This window comes from Dendropsophus ebraccatus, chromosome 15 (assembly GCF_027789765.1).
Source record: "Dendropsophus ebraccatus isolate aDenEbr1 chromosome 15, aDenEbr1.pat, whole genome shotgun sequence".
In the NCBI taxonomy this organism is placed as follows: domain Eukaryota; kingdom Metazoa; phylum Chordata; class Amphibia; order Anura; family Hylidae; genus Dendropsophus; species Dendropsophus ebraccatus.
This window is the reverse complement of record NC_091468.1, coordinates 45258465-45276842: the sequence shown is the minus strand read 5'-3', so window position 1 is coordinate 45276842 and position 18378 is coordinate 45258465. Positions and strand designations below refer to the sequence as shown.

At 42.9% G+C, this 18378-nt stretch overlaps 1 protein-coding gene across 1 annotated transcript in view; it reads left to right on the top strand.

The window, feature by feature from the left end:
• LOC138774359 (myosin-6-like) overlaps window positions 1-15173 on the top strand; it is a 28240-nt gene extending 13067 nt beyond the window's left edge. The window contains exons 4-10 of the mRNA XM_069955139.1: window positions 50-175; window positions 3982-4173; window positions 5453-5548; window positions 8386-8433; window positions 8990-9158; window positions 13477-13594; window positions 14673-15173. Coding sequence (XP_069811240.1) covers window positions 50-175; window positions 3982-4173; window positions 5453-5548; window positions 8386-8433; window positions 8990-9158; window positions 13477-13594; window positions 14673-14805 — 882 coding nt within the window. The 3' untranslated portion in view covers window positions 14806-15173. The remainder of the gene's footprint in view (window positions 1-49; window positions 176-3981; window positions 4174-5452; window positions 5549-8385; window positions 8434-8989; window positions 9159-13476; window positions 13595-14672) is intronic.
• The last annotated feature ends 3205 nt before the right edge of the window (window positions 15174-18378 follow it).

Sequence of the window (18378 nt, the reverse complement as noted above, 5' to 3'; positions counted from 1 at the left end):
ACGTAGTGTGAACATAGCCTTAATCTGTAATATATTTCTTTGGATATAGGATGCACCATATGACGGATGCCTTTCAATGGAAAATTGTGATAGTAATTCTGGAAATAAAATTACTATAAATTGTGGAGACTACCGAAGGCTTGAGAGGAGCAACAGAGAGAAACAGGAAAAGATTGTGAGTAATTTCATGAGATTTTAATTTTCTGTATTCTATATCCTAGAAATGTTTAATCATTGGCACAGCTGTGGGTGGGGGGTGATTCTGCGAGGCATGTGCCCTTAGCGCTAGGTGCCAGGGGGAGCTTGTAAGTCATGCTGTCTTTTCCAGGGTACAGTGGGGAAAATTTTGTATTGTAGGTACACATCAACTGTGAGAGACAGAATCTATAAATAATAATTAATTAGCATTTTATTGCATAAGTATACGTATATTGTATAAGTATACTAACCAGCAATAATTCTGGCTCTCAAAGACCTGTTAGTTTTTCTTTAAGATGCTCCTCTTACTCTACTCATTACCTGTATTAACCGCACCTGTTTAAACTCATTACTCGTATAAAAATCAGCTGTCCACACACTCAATCAATCACACTCCAACCTCTCCACCATGGCCAAGACCAAAGAGCTGCTAAGGACACCAGGGAAAAGAATGTAGCCCTGCACAAGGCTGGGATGGGCTACAGGACAATTGGCAAGCAGCTTGGTGAGAAGGCAATGACTGTTTGGCGCAATTATTAGAAAATGGAAGAAACACAAGATAACTGTCAATCTTCCTCGGTCTGGGGCTCCATGCATGATCTCACCTTGTGGAGTGAGGGTGATTCTGAAAAAAGGTCAGGAATCAGTCAAGAAGTACACAGGAGAACCTGGTCAATGACCTAAAGAGAGCTGGGACCATATTCTCATAGATTACTGTTAGTAACACACTGCTGTCATGAATCAAAGTCCTGCTGGGCATGCAAGGTCCCCCTGCTCATGCCACACATGACCAGGCCCATTTGAAGTTTTCCAATGACCATCTTAATGATCCGCAGGAGGCATGGGACAATGCCATCTCATTAGACGAATATAGAACTTTTTTAGTATCAACTCCACTTGCTGTGTTTGGAGGAAGAAGGATGAACACAACCCCAAGAAGACAATCTCAACCATGAAACATGGGGGTGGACACATCATACTTAGGGGGTGCTTTTCTGCAAAAGGGACAGGGCAACTGCACTTTTTAAAGGAAGGATGGATAGGACCATGTATCACCAGATTTTTACCAACAACCTCCTTCCCTCAGTAAGAGCAATGAAGATGGGTTGTGGTTAGGTCTTCCAGCATGAGAATGACCCAATACACACAGCCCAAGCAACTAAGGAGTGACTCCGTAACAAGCATTTCAAGGTCCTAGAGTGGCGTAGTCTTCAGTCTTCAGACCTGAACCCAAAGGAAAAGGAGGGTGTTGAAACTCAGTGTTGCCCAGTGACAGCTCCAAAACCTGGAAGATCTGGAGCAGATCTGTATGAAGGAGTGGCACATAATCCCTAATACAGTGTCAGGAATAAATGTAATAAAATGAAAAATAATTATTTACAAATCAAACAATGGGATTTTCTGGAATTTATTTTAATTGATCTTGAGGGGACATTTATGAAAGGTACGCCTGAGGCATACGCCAGGGAGAAGGAGCAGATTCGCCCTTTCTCCATGGTGTACACCTCCCGTACGCCCTGCTCGCCCGATGGGCGGGCTGGTGAAGCTTGCGGGGGCATGATAAGGCAAGGAAGAGGCGTGGCCTCCTCCCGTGCCTCACTTATCATGATTTACGCCTGCTCGCAGGCGTAAATTATGACCAAAATCTACACCTGCTGGAAGCAGGTGTAGATTTCGTATGCCGGGCACAGATTCGGGCGCCTGGCCAACCGGCTGGATTCACTAAGAGGCGTGCGCCTCTTAGTGAATCCTGCAGGAAGAAAAGGGGGCGGGCCTAATATATGCTGGTAATGTACGCCGGTCTTCATAGATCCCCCCCTTGTCTCTCACAGTTGAAGTGTACCTACAATAAAAATTACACACATCTCCATTCTATGTAGGTGGGAAAACCTACAATATCAGCAGTGTATCAAATACTTATTTCCCCACTGTATGTAGATCCAGGACCAGGTAAGTGAATTGCTTCTTTACTCCTGGAGAGTTTGCTGAGAAATTACTCTGTGTCCCTCATGTTACAGTGAGAACCAAACTAGATTTGACAGTCTTCATGCCCCTGGATGGTAAAAGGAGAGTTCTATGACAGTGATTAGGGTTGATGAGACATGGAAGTGTCCTTCCAGGAGAAACTCTTCAGGGACTTTTGATGTCTTTTTCATTGAACTCAGTTTCTTAATAATTGTGTTTACCAGCTTAATTGTTAATAAATACCATGGCACCATCTTTTGGCTTGACACTCACTACCCCTGCCTATCTCTATAAACGGTGCTGACATTAGTTACTATGGTGCACTGTCTACACTATAACCTGCTTACACGCTTACGGCTATGTTCACATGGCGTAAGAGATCGGCCGTTCCATGACCCAGGCAGATCACGGAACGGCCAGTCTCTGAAAAGATCATCCCTGCAGTACCGGCCGGTTGATCTTTCGGGCCGCAGTGTTCTGATGCAGGCACATCCGTGCGCGTCTGCATCAGAACTTTCCACTGCACGCTATGGAGGGAGTGGCCCGATCCGCTCGCTCCACAGTGTGCACTGACAAAGTTTGTCAGTTGTTTGCGGTGCCTATGTGTATACGCTCCGGCTGGGATCCCATAGACAGCAATGCAACATACATTCTCGTAATAATCACAGCTGTTGTACAACGGCCGTGATTTTATGAAAATATACGTTGTGTGAACATAGCCATAAGCTGTATCAATGTTTACTAGGACTCCCTAGGGTGGCATCTAACCTCTGCCGCCACTGGGAGTCAGATGCTGAGTGTTTGGGTTAGGGGACTGTTGCCAAACCCGAACAGTTCGGCCTCTCTCAGTTGCCCCTAGCAACCAATCAGATTCCACCTTTCATTTTCCAAAGAGTCTGTGAGGAATGAAAAGTGGAATCTGATTGGGTGCTAGGGGCAACTGAGCCAGTTTCACTTTACACCATGTTTGATAAATTTCCCCCTTTATAACCCTATTACACATACTGTCCACCTACTCTTGGACCACCCTGTAAATATATATATATATATATATATATATATATATATATATATATATTCTAAGATAATAAGAAAGGAAATACTAGAGGGGCAGACTAGATGGACCAGGTTGTCTTTTTCATCTGACAATCTTCTATGTTTCTATGGAACACTAGTTGATAGGGGTGGCTCTGACCATTGTCTATTGTGAAAGGCCTAATCCATCTGTATCCATATACTGGTGTTACTTTTCGCTGTACTTCTGGAATTTACAGCTTATTAATAGGTTTAGTGGGCAGAATGAAAAGACTGTAAAATTTTAGGATTACTTTATAATAAAGAAGAAGAATTGTTAGCCTAGAATGGAAAATTAGGAAAACCCCACAAACAAAAAAAAAATGCTTAACATAAAAACTTGAATTAAACAATAATTTATTGTGGTACTTATGATAGTTCTTTTCATATGGGTTATAGGGGGCTTAAGGTCCCCCTTAATATTCAGTGTCTGCGTATTTCATCACTGGATATATGGAGTAATTATATACCCCATGACCTCATGTCTATATTAGAGACCCACATCATCTCCATATGTAAGGGGACCGTAGCCATGCTGTGTATATGGGAACTATAAAGGATCACTTCAGTGCGTATCTCCCTGTATATAGATATCTCCTCGTATGTGAATATATATATATTTGATTAGATTTTTTTCTTTCCAAATAAGTTATTTTTCTATCTCCTAAATTCCGTTTCTGACCTCTCATTCCAGAGTTATTACCTAGAAGCAGTTGTCATATTTTTTTTATTTTTTTGCATTAGGACAGTTTGCTGAGAGAAATTGAAGAACTACATACAAAGCTGAATACAATACAAAACGCTGAAAGAGACCAGGAACAGTTGTTAAAAAGTAAGCAGAGCAAATTGGTTTCTGATATGGAAGACTTAAGGTCGCAGCTCGAAAAGGCCAAGGAGCGTGAAAAACTGAAAGTCTCCTGTCTGGAGGGAGAGAAGGTACAATGCACAGGAAATGCTATTTCAGAGTCCCAGAAATCTTTGTTCTGCTCAATGGCACTCATAGAATTTATAGTAGGAATAAGACTTTATATGTAGAAACAATCATTTCTTCTCATTTCTAAATTACCAATGTTCGTTTGGATTTATGAGGTGTTTTATCTTTAAATGAAATAATTTTAGTTGCTATTAGGTACAGGGAGACCAGAATTTACAGGATGACCTTATCTTTTAATAACAAGGTCATGTGTACTCTGTCTAGTACATGACAAAATTGCTGATATATTCAAGTTATTTTTCATCTCCTCAAACAAGATACAAACTTATAAAAATATATTTAAAAAATGTATAGTTTCTTAGATACATACTCCCTTCCATTGACTGGCAGCAGCGGGGGTGGGGGGGGGGGTGGTGACACATCCCCCTCTGATGCTGCCGACTTTTGTGTTGGGAACTGCAGTCCCGCGGTTACTAATTCCCAGCTGCCGCCACTGCCGGACAGCACTATACAGAGAAGGGTCCTGTTCCCCCATGTACTGTATACTCTTGTATATTAACTGGGGGAAGGGGGGGCTGCCCGGCATGTTCTCTTTGTGTCCCCATATAATACACCTCTTTTATGCCTCTATAAAGTAATTAGCCCCCATCTGCGCTCCCATATAGTAGTTAGTTCCCTTATATAGTTCCTCTCTGTTTCCCTATACAGTATAAAGGTCCCCTTTGTGTCTCCATATAGTATATACTGTATGTCCCCTCTCTGCCCCCATGTGGTATATATGTCACCTCTGTGCACTGTGTAGTATATAGTTTCCCTCTGTGCCACTATAAAGTATATAGGTCCCCTCTCTGCTCCTATGTATTATAAAGATGTCCCCTCTGTGCCCCATGTAGTATATGGAGAGGACCCATATGCGACATGGGGGTACAGGGGGGACCTATATACTCCCTGCTGCGAGTTTCTCTGCTAATGAAAGTATAGGGCTGGGATCTGCAGCGAGTTTTGCTGCAAAAACGCAGCAAGGAGACTCGCTGCAGACCCGCCAAGTGGGTTTGTACCCTTAAAGTGAATGTCGACCTCTTTAACACCAAGTCCTTTTTAGTGTCCAAGATTCCATGCTGATTCATTTCTTACTATGTTTTTACGGTGGACAGACTATTGTTTTCTGATTCAGAGCTACAAATTCCCTGTTTAAAAAAGATAAAATTTTGGCTGCTTGCAGCTCTCTCTACATACCCCAAAGTGTTAGCCTGTCTGTCTAAGCCTTATATTACTTTACAGGCTGAAATCCTTCGGCAACTGGAGAATACAAAGGCTGAACTGGAAAGGCTGAAGAAAAGGCGTTCACCAGTAATAACGGAATTACGCAAGGAAAAAGTATGTTTATAGAATGCACATAATAGGTTTTCTTCTATACTAAACTTTATAAATAGTCACTGAAAGGGTCAGCAGGGCCACATTTACCATTAGGCACCCGTGGTCCGGTGCCTAGGGCAGCACCTTGCAGGGGGGCAGCACCAGGGAGCAGGGGGGAGAAAATAAGTTTTTTTTATTTTTTTATTTTTTAGTCTCCCACCTGTCTTTCCCACCAGTAAATCCAACGTCTTTTCAGGGTGGGAAGTGGGGACTGGCTTGATCACAGAGTAGAGAGAAGGAGACTGGTATGATGGTTTTATCCAGTCACAGTGTATCAGTGTTACCCAGTCACAGTATGACGGTATTGGTCAGGTCTGGTATGGCGGTGTTATCCAGTCACAGTATGGTGGTATTTAGGCCTGGTATTGTGGTGTTATCCAGTCACAGTATGGCTGTGTTACCCAGTCACAGTATGACGGTATTGGTCAGGTCTGGTGTGGCGGTGGTAAATGTGACGCCTGGAGCTATTACCTACTAATCCTGTGGTGAGAATTCCCTCAGACAATATGCAGACGGCTCTAATCATTGATTCGATGTGGAAATTTGTTGATGTTTTAAGCAGTTAAAAACCATGAAAAGCGTGATTCAGACAATGTTTCTACATGTAGAGAAATGCATGTGGCCGAAACCAGGCTCCCATTTCTTCCCTAGTAGTCATGTGCTGTTACCAGGGTTATTGTTCATACACCTATTGGTTACCACATGAGGGTCTGGCATCTGATGCATGTGGTGACGTACAGTAAATGTGGGAACATGGCCTAAGACTGATCAGGTATCAATATGATGTTCAGAAACTAGAAAATCCTGATGCTAATTGGTTTAGAGAAGATGGGGCATCTTCAGGTTTAGTGCCTAGGGCAGCAGCAGCTGTTACTGACAGGGATGGAGCCAGCCATATATATTTCTGTGTTATTCTGTGTTTACGCACCAAGTTGCCCACACTCAAAGGATATCCAAGTCCAAGGCCATAGCCATACTCTGTACTGCGCCTATGAAAAGCACAGTATGGGCACATGCCAGTAACTTGTAGAGACATGATGTACCCATCCTGAAACTTCTCCTAGATGCCATGTTTGTCACTGTCATTTTACATGAAACATTATTATGAGTCTTAGCACCTGACCCCACCAATTACAACTTATGACAAGCATCAGATACATTCAGAGGGTTGATTTGGGCCCTCATCGTAGAATTTCTGCAAAGAAATCACAGCTGAAGAAAGAAAAAGAAATTCCGTTGGGGCAGGGAACACAGGCAAGGGACATCAGAACAGTGGAGATTAACCCTAAATCCAAATTATATTTGTTATGATATTATAAGTTTTTAATTCCAATCCTCATCTGGTGAGAGCCAGAAAGTGGGCACCATGGATAAATAGCTAGCAAATATGCAGCTAGTGTTTGGTGTCATTAGGCCTATTCACACTATGTTTTTGGATTTGGACACTGGGTTCTATGGTGGTTACGTGGACTTAGGGTCCTATTACATGGAGTGATACTCGAGAAAATAAGGCCAATTATCGCTCTGTGGAATAGAGACAACAATTAGCCACTGACAACGATCATTGACTGATCATGTCTGACACCAAAATCACCGGCTGCTGACTGTACATCATTACGTGTAATAGCGATGCACAGCTGACGGCTAACTATTGAATAAAATGTTACGCTCCTGATCTTCTCCTGCGCTGGAAAGCAAAAAGAGGGCAGGAGAAGACCAGCATGTAATAGACTCAGTAAACGAGCGCCGATCCAACATTCCCATTGACTTTATTGGGCCAAACATGTCTAATTGTGACAACTACGTTCAGTCCATTTTTCAGTCATATCCACTTCCTGAGCGGGACTCAAAAACATGGTCAACCTTGTTTTTGAGTCCTGCACAGATGGCAGATATTATTGGTAACTATATTGAATCTACTCACAATTAGACTGCATTCAGCGCCTTAAAGGGGTTGTCCGGCGATAAAAAATTATTCACAGAATAACACACATTACAAAGTTATACAACTTTGTAATGTATGTTATGTCTGTGAATGGCCCCCTTCCCCGTGTCCCACCACCCCCACCCGTGTACCCGGAAGTGTGGTGCGCTATACATTACCTGTCACGTGCCGACCACGGTCTCCGATCCTCAGCAGTGACGTCTTCTTCGGGAGGCCGGCGGATCTTCCCGAGTGCCGGGCGCCCTCTGCAGCGTCATCCGAAGCTCAGCCGCGATTGGCTGAGCATAACTGTGCTCAGCCAATCGCGGCTGATGACGCGGCCACGTCATCAGCTGCTCAGCCGCGATTGGCTGAGCACAGTTATGCTCAGCCAATCGCGGCTGAGTTTCGGATGACGCTGCAGAGGGCGGCCGGCACTCGGGAAGATCCGCCGGCCTCCCGAAGAAGACGTCACTGCTGAGGATCGGAGACCGTGGACGACACGAGATGCGGTGAGTATAATGCACCACACTTCCGGGTCTAGCGTGGGTGGGGGGAAACACGGGGAAGGGGGCCATTCACAGACATAACATACATTACAAAGTTGTATAACTTTGTAATGTGTGTTATTCTGTGAATAATTTTTTATCGCCGGACAACCCCTTTAAAGTCAGTGGGGATTTAGGGCACTATATTGGCATCCAGCTTGGACAGGTTGCTAAGTGTAGAGCTGAGTGGAAGCCACACAACATGGTGTGAGTGCACACCCACCATCAACACTGGTGAAAATCTCTTACAAATGTTCCTATTGCTTTGTTGAATCAAGAAAACCTAGATTGGTGTATATCAAATTTTCTAATTGTTATTTTTGCAGGATTGCCACTTACTGGAGATTGAGAAACTGAGAGTTTACTCTGAGAAGGTAAACTGAGAAGTCTTACCTTTTACCAGATCCTTTTAAGATACTTTATATGTTATACAGAAAGCCATTAATTTGAATGGCAGCCATGTAATGCTACATTTGCCTGCAGTGTGTGCCTAGATGCTTTCCTCTGGAATTATAGTTCACCTGATAATTGTTGTACCAGTTATGGTTTTTTTCAGACAACTTCTTTGAAAGGGTTGTCCAAGAAAGAGAAGACGGCTAAAGCCTTCTGCTCCCCGGCACTGAAATTTTTTCAGCTCCCCTCACCCTTTCCAAGACGTAGAGGGGCGGGTCAATTTCCCGATCATCACATGTGATAACCAATAGCTTCACAGTGTTGCCACAACATGAGCTTAGACCGCCCCTCAATGTCTAGGAAGATATACTTCCATGACATGGATTGAGTGGAGGTAAGCGCCAGGGAGCAGTAGACTTCAGCCATCTTCTGCTCCAGACAACCCCTTAAAGTACAGTGTCATTTTACAGGGAACAAACAGAACAATAAACTGCAATCGGAGATCATTCACCTGTTACTCCATGGATTTTATTCCAGATGAAAGAAGAAAACTTGTCTTTGTCAGACACCATTAGAGCATTACAGCAGGAGCTGGAGAAGAGGTCCCTATCTTCATGTTTTAGCCCCCCGGTATACACATCTGGAGCTGAGGTTCTGCTGATCTCTCATCGGAATGCATCAGAATATACTCATACAGGAGCAAAAGGTGAGTGTATCTGATACTATAGGAAGAACCTTCTTATACACAGTATCTGTTTTAGTATCTACTTCCCTTAAAATTCTTGAGTCTTTTCTTAGAACTCTTTGTTGTGGTGTTCCTTTGCTATTTTTCCTGACTTGAGGTTCTCTTTATTGGTTGTAAGACTTGGCAGCTAGCTAAAAAAATGGAACTATGTAGACTGCACAGTATCTATACTGGATTGACAGTGCTATGACCAACTTGTTCTAGTGTTCTTAGGGTCTCAACACTTGGACACCCAGTGAGTTATAGCATATCCTAGCTATATGTTTTGTGGGCATGTCAGCATCTGGGCCCTACCTAAGGTGCTGACAGTGTGCTGTAGCTGGCAGTCCCCCAGTAAGCATGGTGCCTTTTGGTAATTTTCTGTGCAGTGTATTATGCACAATCTCAGGTCTCCTACTGTAATGAAGTGTCAAAGGGGAGTTGTTTGTGCCACACTCTGGCATGCCTCACCGCTCCTTCCCCCTCCCTCTTCTTCATGAATAATCAATGCTGCCCACCTCCTGCTCGCTCAGCTGTCAGCCAGTGTCTCTGATTGCAGATCAGTCCTCTGTAGGCAGGTTATGTCTGAAAGAAACACTGAGATATAGTTAAATCTCCAACCCCAAATGTGTTGGAGCTGTGATCTAAGGGTAACTCACCTGTCTAGTGACCTGCCAGCAGTTCATTTTTTAGTTCAAATTTCTGTTGAAATTGAGTGCATGGCCGCCATTTAATGGCAAATAATTGCTGTTATTTTTTAAACAATGGCCATTTATCATTAAATGACAGCCATCTACTCAATTTCAACAGTGTGTGAACACAGTATTGTTCGTCAGTATTTTGGTCAGTATTTTGCAACCAAAACCAGGAGTGGATTGAAAACACTTAAAAGGCTATGAAAATGAAAAGAACTTGAAAGGAGGGCACTCACCAATAAAATTGTTGTCTTTATTTCATTTCATTTTCTTTATCTTTAAAACACCCATGCAGCAAGGAACGGAGACTCCAGCACCAGCGTGATTATTTGAGGCGTGACAGCTGTTTCACACGTGATTCTTGCTTCTACAGACACGTCTGTAGAAGCGCGAATCACGTGTGAAACAGCTGTCACCCCTCCAACAATCATGCTGGTGCTGGCATGTGAGAACATAGCCTAAAAGGGTATTCCAGCAAAAAAAAAAAAAAATTGCTGGTGATGATGAAAAATAAAACAGCTCATAGCTCATGTATGCAGCTTCTTCCAGTCATTTGCTGCTCATCTCTTCTCCCTTCTTCTGAGAAAACCTGCCTAATCAGCCAATCACTGGCGCTATATGACACTGACCAGAAGGAGCTGTAATGGAAGCCACATGGTATAGGGGTAGGTAAGTATCAAATTTTTTCATTTTTACGCTGCACCTTTTTCGTTCTGGAATACCGCTTTAATTAAATACAATGATTTTTTTATATCAAATACTTTGCTTCTGTCTGTACACATTGATAACTATGTTGCAGTTGTTTTTCACGTTACAATCTAGATATACTGTAGGAACCAGTCGTGCATAGCTAACTACTGTAATGTCTCAACAAATTAATTTTTCTTGCGTTTGATCGTCTCTAGTAACAAGCACAATGAAAGGTCAGATAAGCTCCATTAGTGGAGCGCGGGCTTTTGTCGCTGCCGTTATGCCTTCTATAAATAGAGATTTGTCAAGATAATGTTCTCCAATGTGTTTCTAATTAAGGAGCCACAAGGTGATGGTTTCTCCATTAGTCATGTAGGGCGCACATTCAATTCTACATGGCAGTAATAGACAACTCTAGATGTTTCCAGAAGCTGACGGAAGTTTCTGGACCTTCCTTCCTTCTGATCTTTTCTGTACAAAACCTTCTGTTTGTTCTTTTCCATAGTGCACACCTTCAGGAAATCCACTCTCTCAAGTGTCTTCTTTAAAAATCAACAACAACTAAATAAATAAATATATATATATATATATATATATATATATATATATATATATATAATGTGTGTGTGTATATAAGTAGAAGTATGTAAGCAGAATAGACAGACGAGAGAAACAAGTTCTTCTATACCAATATTTGCTGAACAAACCAGCAAATATTACGCCTGTACGGCTCAGTTGGTCGATTTGTGGTGGTTGGTCAATGGGGTATAGCTCAGCCAGGTGGTAGGTTATTGTAATGCTAGTGCTAACCCAGCACACAGGTATGGCAGCACACCTGCTTTTAGTTTTTTTGTGGCTGGCTATACCCCCAATATAAATAAATAAACTCTTTAGTTAGAAATCTTTTAGAATACAGATGACTGATACGTGACTGATACAAACTTGACTTCACCAGATCTGTACTAAGAGTTGTTGAGGTAGAGTAGAGTAGCGTAGCAGTGCTGACTTGGTTGCGCGTTGAGAAGAGTTCAGAGGAGTGGAGAGGAGTAGGTCATGAGAGTCCCAACCCAATGTAGTACTGTGCTCTGCCAGAACTTTAGAAGAAGAAGAATACAGTACTTAAGAAGAATACATTAAAGAAGAATACTTGTGCCTGTGTTTCGACCTTTGTTGCTATACCACCTTTTTCCCTGCAGTGTTGGGTTACCGGTCCTATCAGGGTGACACAAGCCCCAGTTCTAGTTACCTGAGTTGAGCTAAGTGTCCAAAGTGATTCGGTGTCACCTGCAATGCGAGAGAGAGTACGTAGGCTCTTGGCTGCTTTGCTCTGTCTGGATCAGTTCCTCTGCCTGCTTTAGGATACTACAATGCACCTCCCCTCCAAGTATGGGTCAGCTGGGCACAGGTAAAATGGAAATGAAAAAATGTTTACCAGAAGGTAAAAATAAATAACCACATTTATTAATCAGACACAACGTGTTTCTAGACCGTCTGGTCTCTTTATCGAGTGTCATATTGTGTCAACCCTAACCCTATGACACTTGATAAAAACCAGACCGGTCTCAAAACGCGTTGTGTCTGATTAATAAATGTGGTTATTTATTTTTACCTTATGGTAAACATTTTTTAATTTCCATTGGACCTGTGCCCAGCTGACCCATACTGGAGAGTAGGTGTATTGTCGTATGGTTGTTCCTGTGAAGATCATATGGGAGTGGCAGCGGTCCTGATTGCATGCTTACTCAAGAGTTGTGCGTTACATAGTTGCACAGTAGCACAACTCGACTAGGTGAGAACGTCCATTATTGACTTACCTTTGTTACCTGTAAGAATTATGCTATGGAGCGCTGTCTTTTATTCTGTTTGCTTTAGGATACTGTCCTGCACTGTGTTGAGATGTTCACACTGTGGGTTGGGGTGATCCCTGACTTGTCCTTTCTGTAGGTGTTTAGCACTGCATCTTGAGGATAAGTGGTGCTTTAAAGAAAGTCTCTGTGGTCTCCATAAGTGTCTGTACACTATAGCTGATCTGTCCTGGACAGGAAACCTGGCAGAGCCAGGCTCCTGGCTAACTCAGCAGGGATGCCTGCTGAGAAACAAAAAAGAACTGACTAAGTGTGGGTCTACACTTCCTCTGCCCATGTGACTACTTCCTACAGGATGTATGTAACAGCTCCTGTGAGTGGTGGAGAAGAGAGTGCGAGAAGAAATGAGGATAGAGATAGGTAGAAGGAAAGAGTATTTCTCATTGGTGTACAGAATCATACAATACAATACAATACAATACAAGTCTTACATGACTACAGCTGTGCAACATATATACATGAATGTACATACTACTGACATCTAGTGGCAAAACTTATACAATACTTCATCACCATTTCACTTTAGGCTTTTGCAAGGGGTGTTCTAAGTAGAAAAACCCATAGTGGGATACCACATATAGAATGGTGCTGGCGTGGCGAAGCCGGCTGTACCAGGTACTGGGCCGGGGCTGAAGCAATGGAGGCAGGCCAGCCCACCCCCAGTGGGAGGAAACCGCTGCCCCTCTATGACGTAGCTCCATTGATTCTAGTTCTAATAAATTGTATATAGATGCTGGGATGATATGGGGTGAAGAGAAAGAGCAGTATATTACAGGGACAGTTCTGTTCGCCTATTTTGCAGTCTGACATTGGCTAGCAAGGGCAAACCCATATTCCTCTGCTATATTCATAAAGACGACCACTACACCTCCTCTTCTCAAAGTAATTGATAGATCCCTGAAGATGCGTCCACCTTTCTATTGGAACCCTTTGTTGGTCGTTGTTGGTAACGTGTGCCTTCCTTTTGCCTCGATAAATAGTGTTCGTTTTAGTAAAAGATACCGTCCTCCCAATGGGCTTATTTTATTACTTTGTTTTTATATTTTTCAGACTACAAATTCCAGGAGATCTGCAGTTGTGGTAGAGAACTACAGAACAGTCCACCTTCTAATAAAAGTTCTTCTGCAATGGAAGATGATATCGCCATGAAGGAACTTTACAGGCAGATGTAAGGAATGGATTATATATTCTCTTGCTATATAGTCACACAGTCAGTAAAGGCTCATATTTCAGTTATAAGACAGACAAGGATCAGCTTTGTCTTTGCCATGTTTGATGCGAGTACAGTAGTGTGGGTAATCTGGTACACAACATGGTGTCATTTACATAAGGTTTTCTTATATAAGAGGCAAAGAGGACCCCTTTTCTATGTCACCCCCAACTTAGAATAAAAAAAGAATATTCTAAAAGAAGACTATGCATTTAGAGGCTAGACCAGGCTCTTTATAGGCGTTAAGCTCAGCTAGGCCAAGAACTGTTGCCTTGCAGCACTTGGGTTCTGGGTTCAAATCTGACCAAAGGCAACATCTCCATGGAGTTCTATATTCCCCTCATATCTGATTAACTACTTAAAGGAGAAGTCCGGCTATTTTTGAAAATCGTCAGCCGTCAGGGGCAGGGGGAAAATTCATTACAAGTACGAACTTACCTCTCCCTGTTCCCGTGGCGAGCGGCTGGAGCGGCCACAGGACCCCCTGCTAGAAGGCATTTTCCCCCAAATTGTGATGACGTCACGACTCACGGGAAAATTCCTGTCCCGGCTGATGGACTGGCTGCTCAGCCAATCAGTGACTGGAATAGCCTCCCGCTCCAGTCACTGACTGGCTGATAGGCCAGTCCATCTGCCAGGTCCTGGCGTGTCAGATCCTAGAGCCCGGCGGGGGTCCCGAGGCTGCTCCCAACACTTGCCACGGGAACGGGGAGAGATACGTTTGTACTCCTGATCAAATTACCCCCCTGTCCCTGCCGGATTTTAAAAATGGCCGGACTTCTCTTTTCATTTTCTGCTGTCAGCCACAATGGGAAGAGAAACCACTGTGATGAAGTCTCTTAACAACACAGAGAAATATACTGGAGCTTGTAACATAAAAACATAAACAAACAAGGTGTGGTGTAAGCCGCTGCCAGACACCTCTGACATCGGAAAAAAAGGTAGATGTCTCAACAAATGACTTTAATAACTTGCATTATGTACAAATATTCCATTCGATTGACCTAAGAGATGATATTTTATTCAATCCTGACAGGAAACGAGAAAGGAACCTGCTACTTGATGTCATGGTTATCATGTATGAGAGAAGATGGTTTGTGGAAGAAGCTGTGCCACATGTCAGGAGAGCCCTGAGGAAATGCGGAGCCCTCTCACTTGGTGCAGATTAGATGTGAATTACCTATAATATTTGTCAGTATCAGAACCAGTGCTCTGTGACAGATCACAATAGGGTTTCTGTTTCTACAACTTCTCGCTGCTATGAATTTTATTGTTTTTCCAGTGTATGGGAATGAGGTGAAGACTGGGTAACAAGATATAAAGCTGACATTGTCACCATGTTTTCCCAAACTCCTGCACACATCTCCTCCTCCTCCATTACTGGACAGTCATATTGCCAATATGGCCGACACCCATTCACTAAAATGGGAAATGTATGTTTAACAAGTCAATTGACACAGGCGTAATATGTGATGGCTGAAGAGAAGGACTGCTGATGAACTTGTCATAAACTGACCTCATTTATTAAGTAACATGATGTACCACTATCTATACTCATTGTAAAAATGAAGTAATATGTAAGAATGATATAAAAGACCGACTTTATGTAACTTTATTATAATGATAGTACGTACAATCCTAACATCACATAGTAAGTACATTTAACCAGACTATAAGCTCTTTTAGACATTGCCTACAGACTCCAGATAACAAGCACCAAACTCGGTGATCGGCTTTCGTTTGATGACCAAGGCTTGATCAGTTGTGTGCCTGGATTGCATGAATGGTTGCGGGATTGCTTGTGTAATCCCCTGTTTACACGGGGAACGATGATGTTTTTGGTCGCAAAAAATTCACAAACGAAGAAGCGTTTTCCATTTTACATAGCCATGACTCATGACTGTTCCTACAATGCTCATTTTCCCAATTATTGATTAACAACTAATAAATATGCCTCATTAACATATCTATATTGGGGCATATTCTTGGACTCCTAATTTAAAGGGATCTTTAAAGGAGAAGTCCTGCAAAAAAATTTATTTAAGTATTGTTTTGCCCCCTAAAAGTTATACAAACCACTAATATACACTTATTACGGGAAATACACATAAAGTACTTTTTCCCTGCACTTACTACTGCATCAAGGCTTCACTTCCAGGACAACATGGTGATGTCACTTCCTGGATAACATGGCAATGTCACTTCCTGGATAACATGGTGATGTCACTTCCTGGATAACATGGTGATGTCACTTCCTTGATAACATGGTGATGTCACGCCCCAACTCCCAGAGCTGTGCGGGCTGTTGCTGCTGGAGAGGATGATGGCAGGGGGATGCTCAGTGTTCCTCCACTGCCCTGTGTCCCCCTGCCATCATCCTCTCCAGCAGCCACAGCCCGCACAGCTCTGGGAGTCGGGTCGTGACATCACCATGTTATCCAGGAAGTGATATCACCATGTTATCCAGGAAGTGACATCACCATGTTATCCAGGAAGTGACATCACCATGTTATCCAGGAAGTGACATCACCATGTTATCCAGGAAGTGAAGCCTTGATGCAGTAGTAAGTGCAGGGAAAAAAGCACTTTATAAGCATTTTCCGTAATACGTGTATATTGGTAATTTGTATAACTTTTGGGGGGCAATACAATAATAAAAATTTTCGCCGGACTTCTCCTTTAAAGGGGTAGTGCGGCGCTCAGAAATTATTCACAGAATAACACACATTACAAAGTTATACAACTTTGTAATGTATATTATGTCTGTGAATCGCCCCGTTCCCCATGTCCCACCACCCCCACCTGTGTACCTGGAAGTGTTGGTGCATTATACTTTACCTGATCCGTGTCGAGGGCCGTACGCCATCTTGTGCCAAACGTCATCTTCGGACAGACGGCCGAGTCGCTGCCGCCCGTCCCCCCTCCGCCGCGTCACAACTGTGCTCAGCCGCGATTGGCTGAGCACAGTTATGCTCAGCCAATCGCGGCTGAGCATTGGATGACGCTGCAGAGGGCCGCCGGTATTCGGGACAGTCGGAGCTGTTCGCCGGCCGCCCGAAGAAGACGTCACTCGCTGAAAATCGGAGACTGGTGTCGGCACGTGACAGGTGAGTATAGCGCACCACACTTCCGGGTACACGGGTGGGGGGGGTGGGACGCGGGGAAGGGGGCCATTCACAGACATAACATACATTACAAGATTGTATAACTTTGTAATGTGTGTTAGTCTGTGAATAATTCTTTACCGCCGCACTACCCCTTTAAGGCACAGCTTCTCAATTCCAGACCTCCAGTAGCTCTGAACTAAACTTTCACATGACATATGATTTTAATTCTGACACTAGAAATGTAAGAACAGAGCAGCAGACATAATAGGATTTTAAGAGGCCAGAACGCATTAGGAACCAAAATGTCTGGATGGAGAAGGATTATGAGATACTGTGAACTTGGAGTAATGTAAATCACTGCTTTACGGGAAGTTTACGTCTGAAGTGTTGTAATAAAAACACTCATGATATATATTTATGATGATTTGTGTGACATTCACAATACATACGTTACTTAAGGACAACAGTGTATAGATGGTTCCTTAAATACAGCTTTTTTTAGATGTATTAGCATGTTTCTGGTGCCTCAGAATAAATTAAGTCTGCTTCACAGTCTAATCTACTATCAATGAGCATTATATTGTTAGATTTGGATAATATGTGCATTGATTTGTACCTAACTTTTTGGCCGATGTCTTGAGATGTTGCTTCAATATCCCCAAATAACTTTCCTCCCTTATAATGCCATTTACTTTTTGAAGTTCACCAATCCCTCCTGCAGCAAAGTTCCATACAACGTGATGTTACCACCCCCCACAACATCATGTTACCACCTGTGCTTCAGACATGAGATGGTTTTCTTTGATATGCAGGTCTCCCCTTTGTCCTCAATATATAACCATGGTCCTTATAGGCAAACACTCTATTCTTTGTTTCATTAGACCAATGGACATTTCTCAAAAAAAGAAGGATTTGGGTTAAATTTGCAGCTGCAAAAGTATGTTCTCTAATAGACAAAATGCTTTTCCTTTCTGAACAGTGTGATGGCTATGTGGTATCAGGCCATGTTCACATGGCGTAAGACACCGGCTGTTCTGTGACCCGGTTAAGTCATGGAACGTCCGGTGTCAGAGAAGATCACCTCGGACGGTACTGCAATACCATCCGGATGATCTTTATTTCTGATGAATTGAATGCATCATTGTGCGCCCGCATCCCAATTCGCCGCTGCACACAATTGAGCATGCGGCCGGAGCCGCACGCTCCATTGTGTGCGCTGAAATGTCTCCTGCGGACGCAATTCAATGAATAGCGGACACAGAAAACTGACAGGGATCCCGGCCAGAGTGTATACTACAGTATGTGTATACCCTCCGTCCGAGATTCCATAGAAGGCAGCACTACGTAAGTTCCGTAGTAATCACGGCCGTTGTTACAAATCGGCAACAACAGCCATGATTATTATGAATTTTACGTAGTGAGAACATAGCCTCATGGTGTTATGGAAATCGTTCCCGAGGATGTAACAGACTAGTGAAAGTGGAAATTCTTTTTGTGATGTCTTGGCCAAATTATTTTGATTTTCCAATGATGTCATGTAAATTGTCAAGTATGCCTTAAAATCCTACAACAGCTTCACCTAAAAAACTAAAATTAGGTCAATTACTCAATCAGAAGCTTCTAAAGCCATGAATT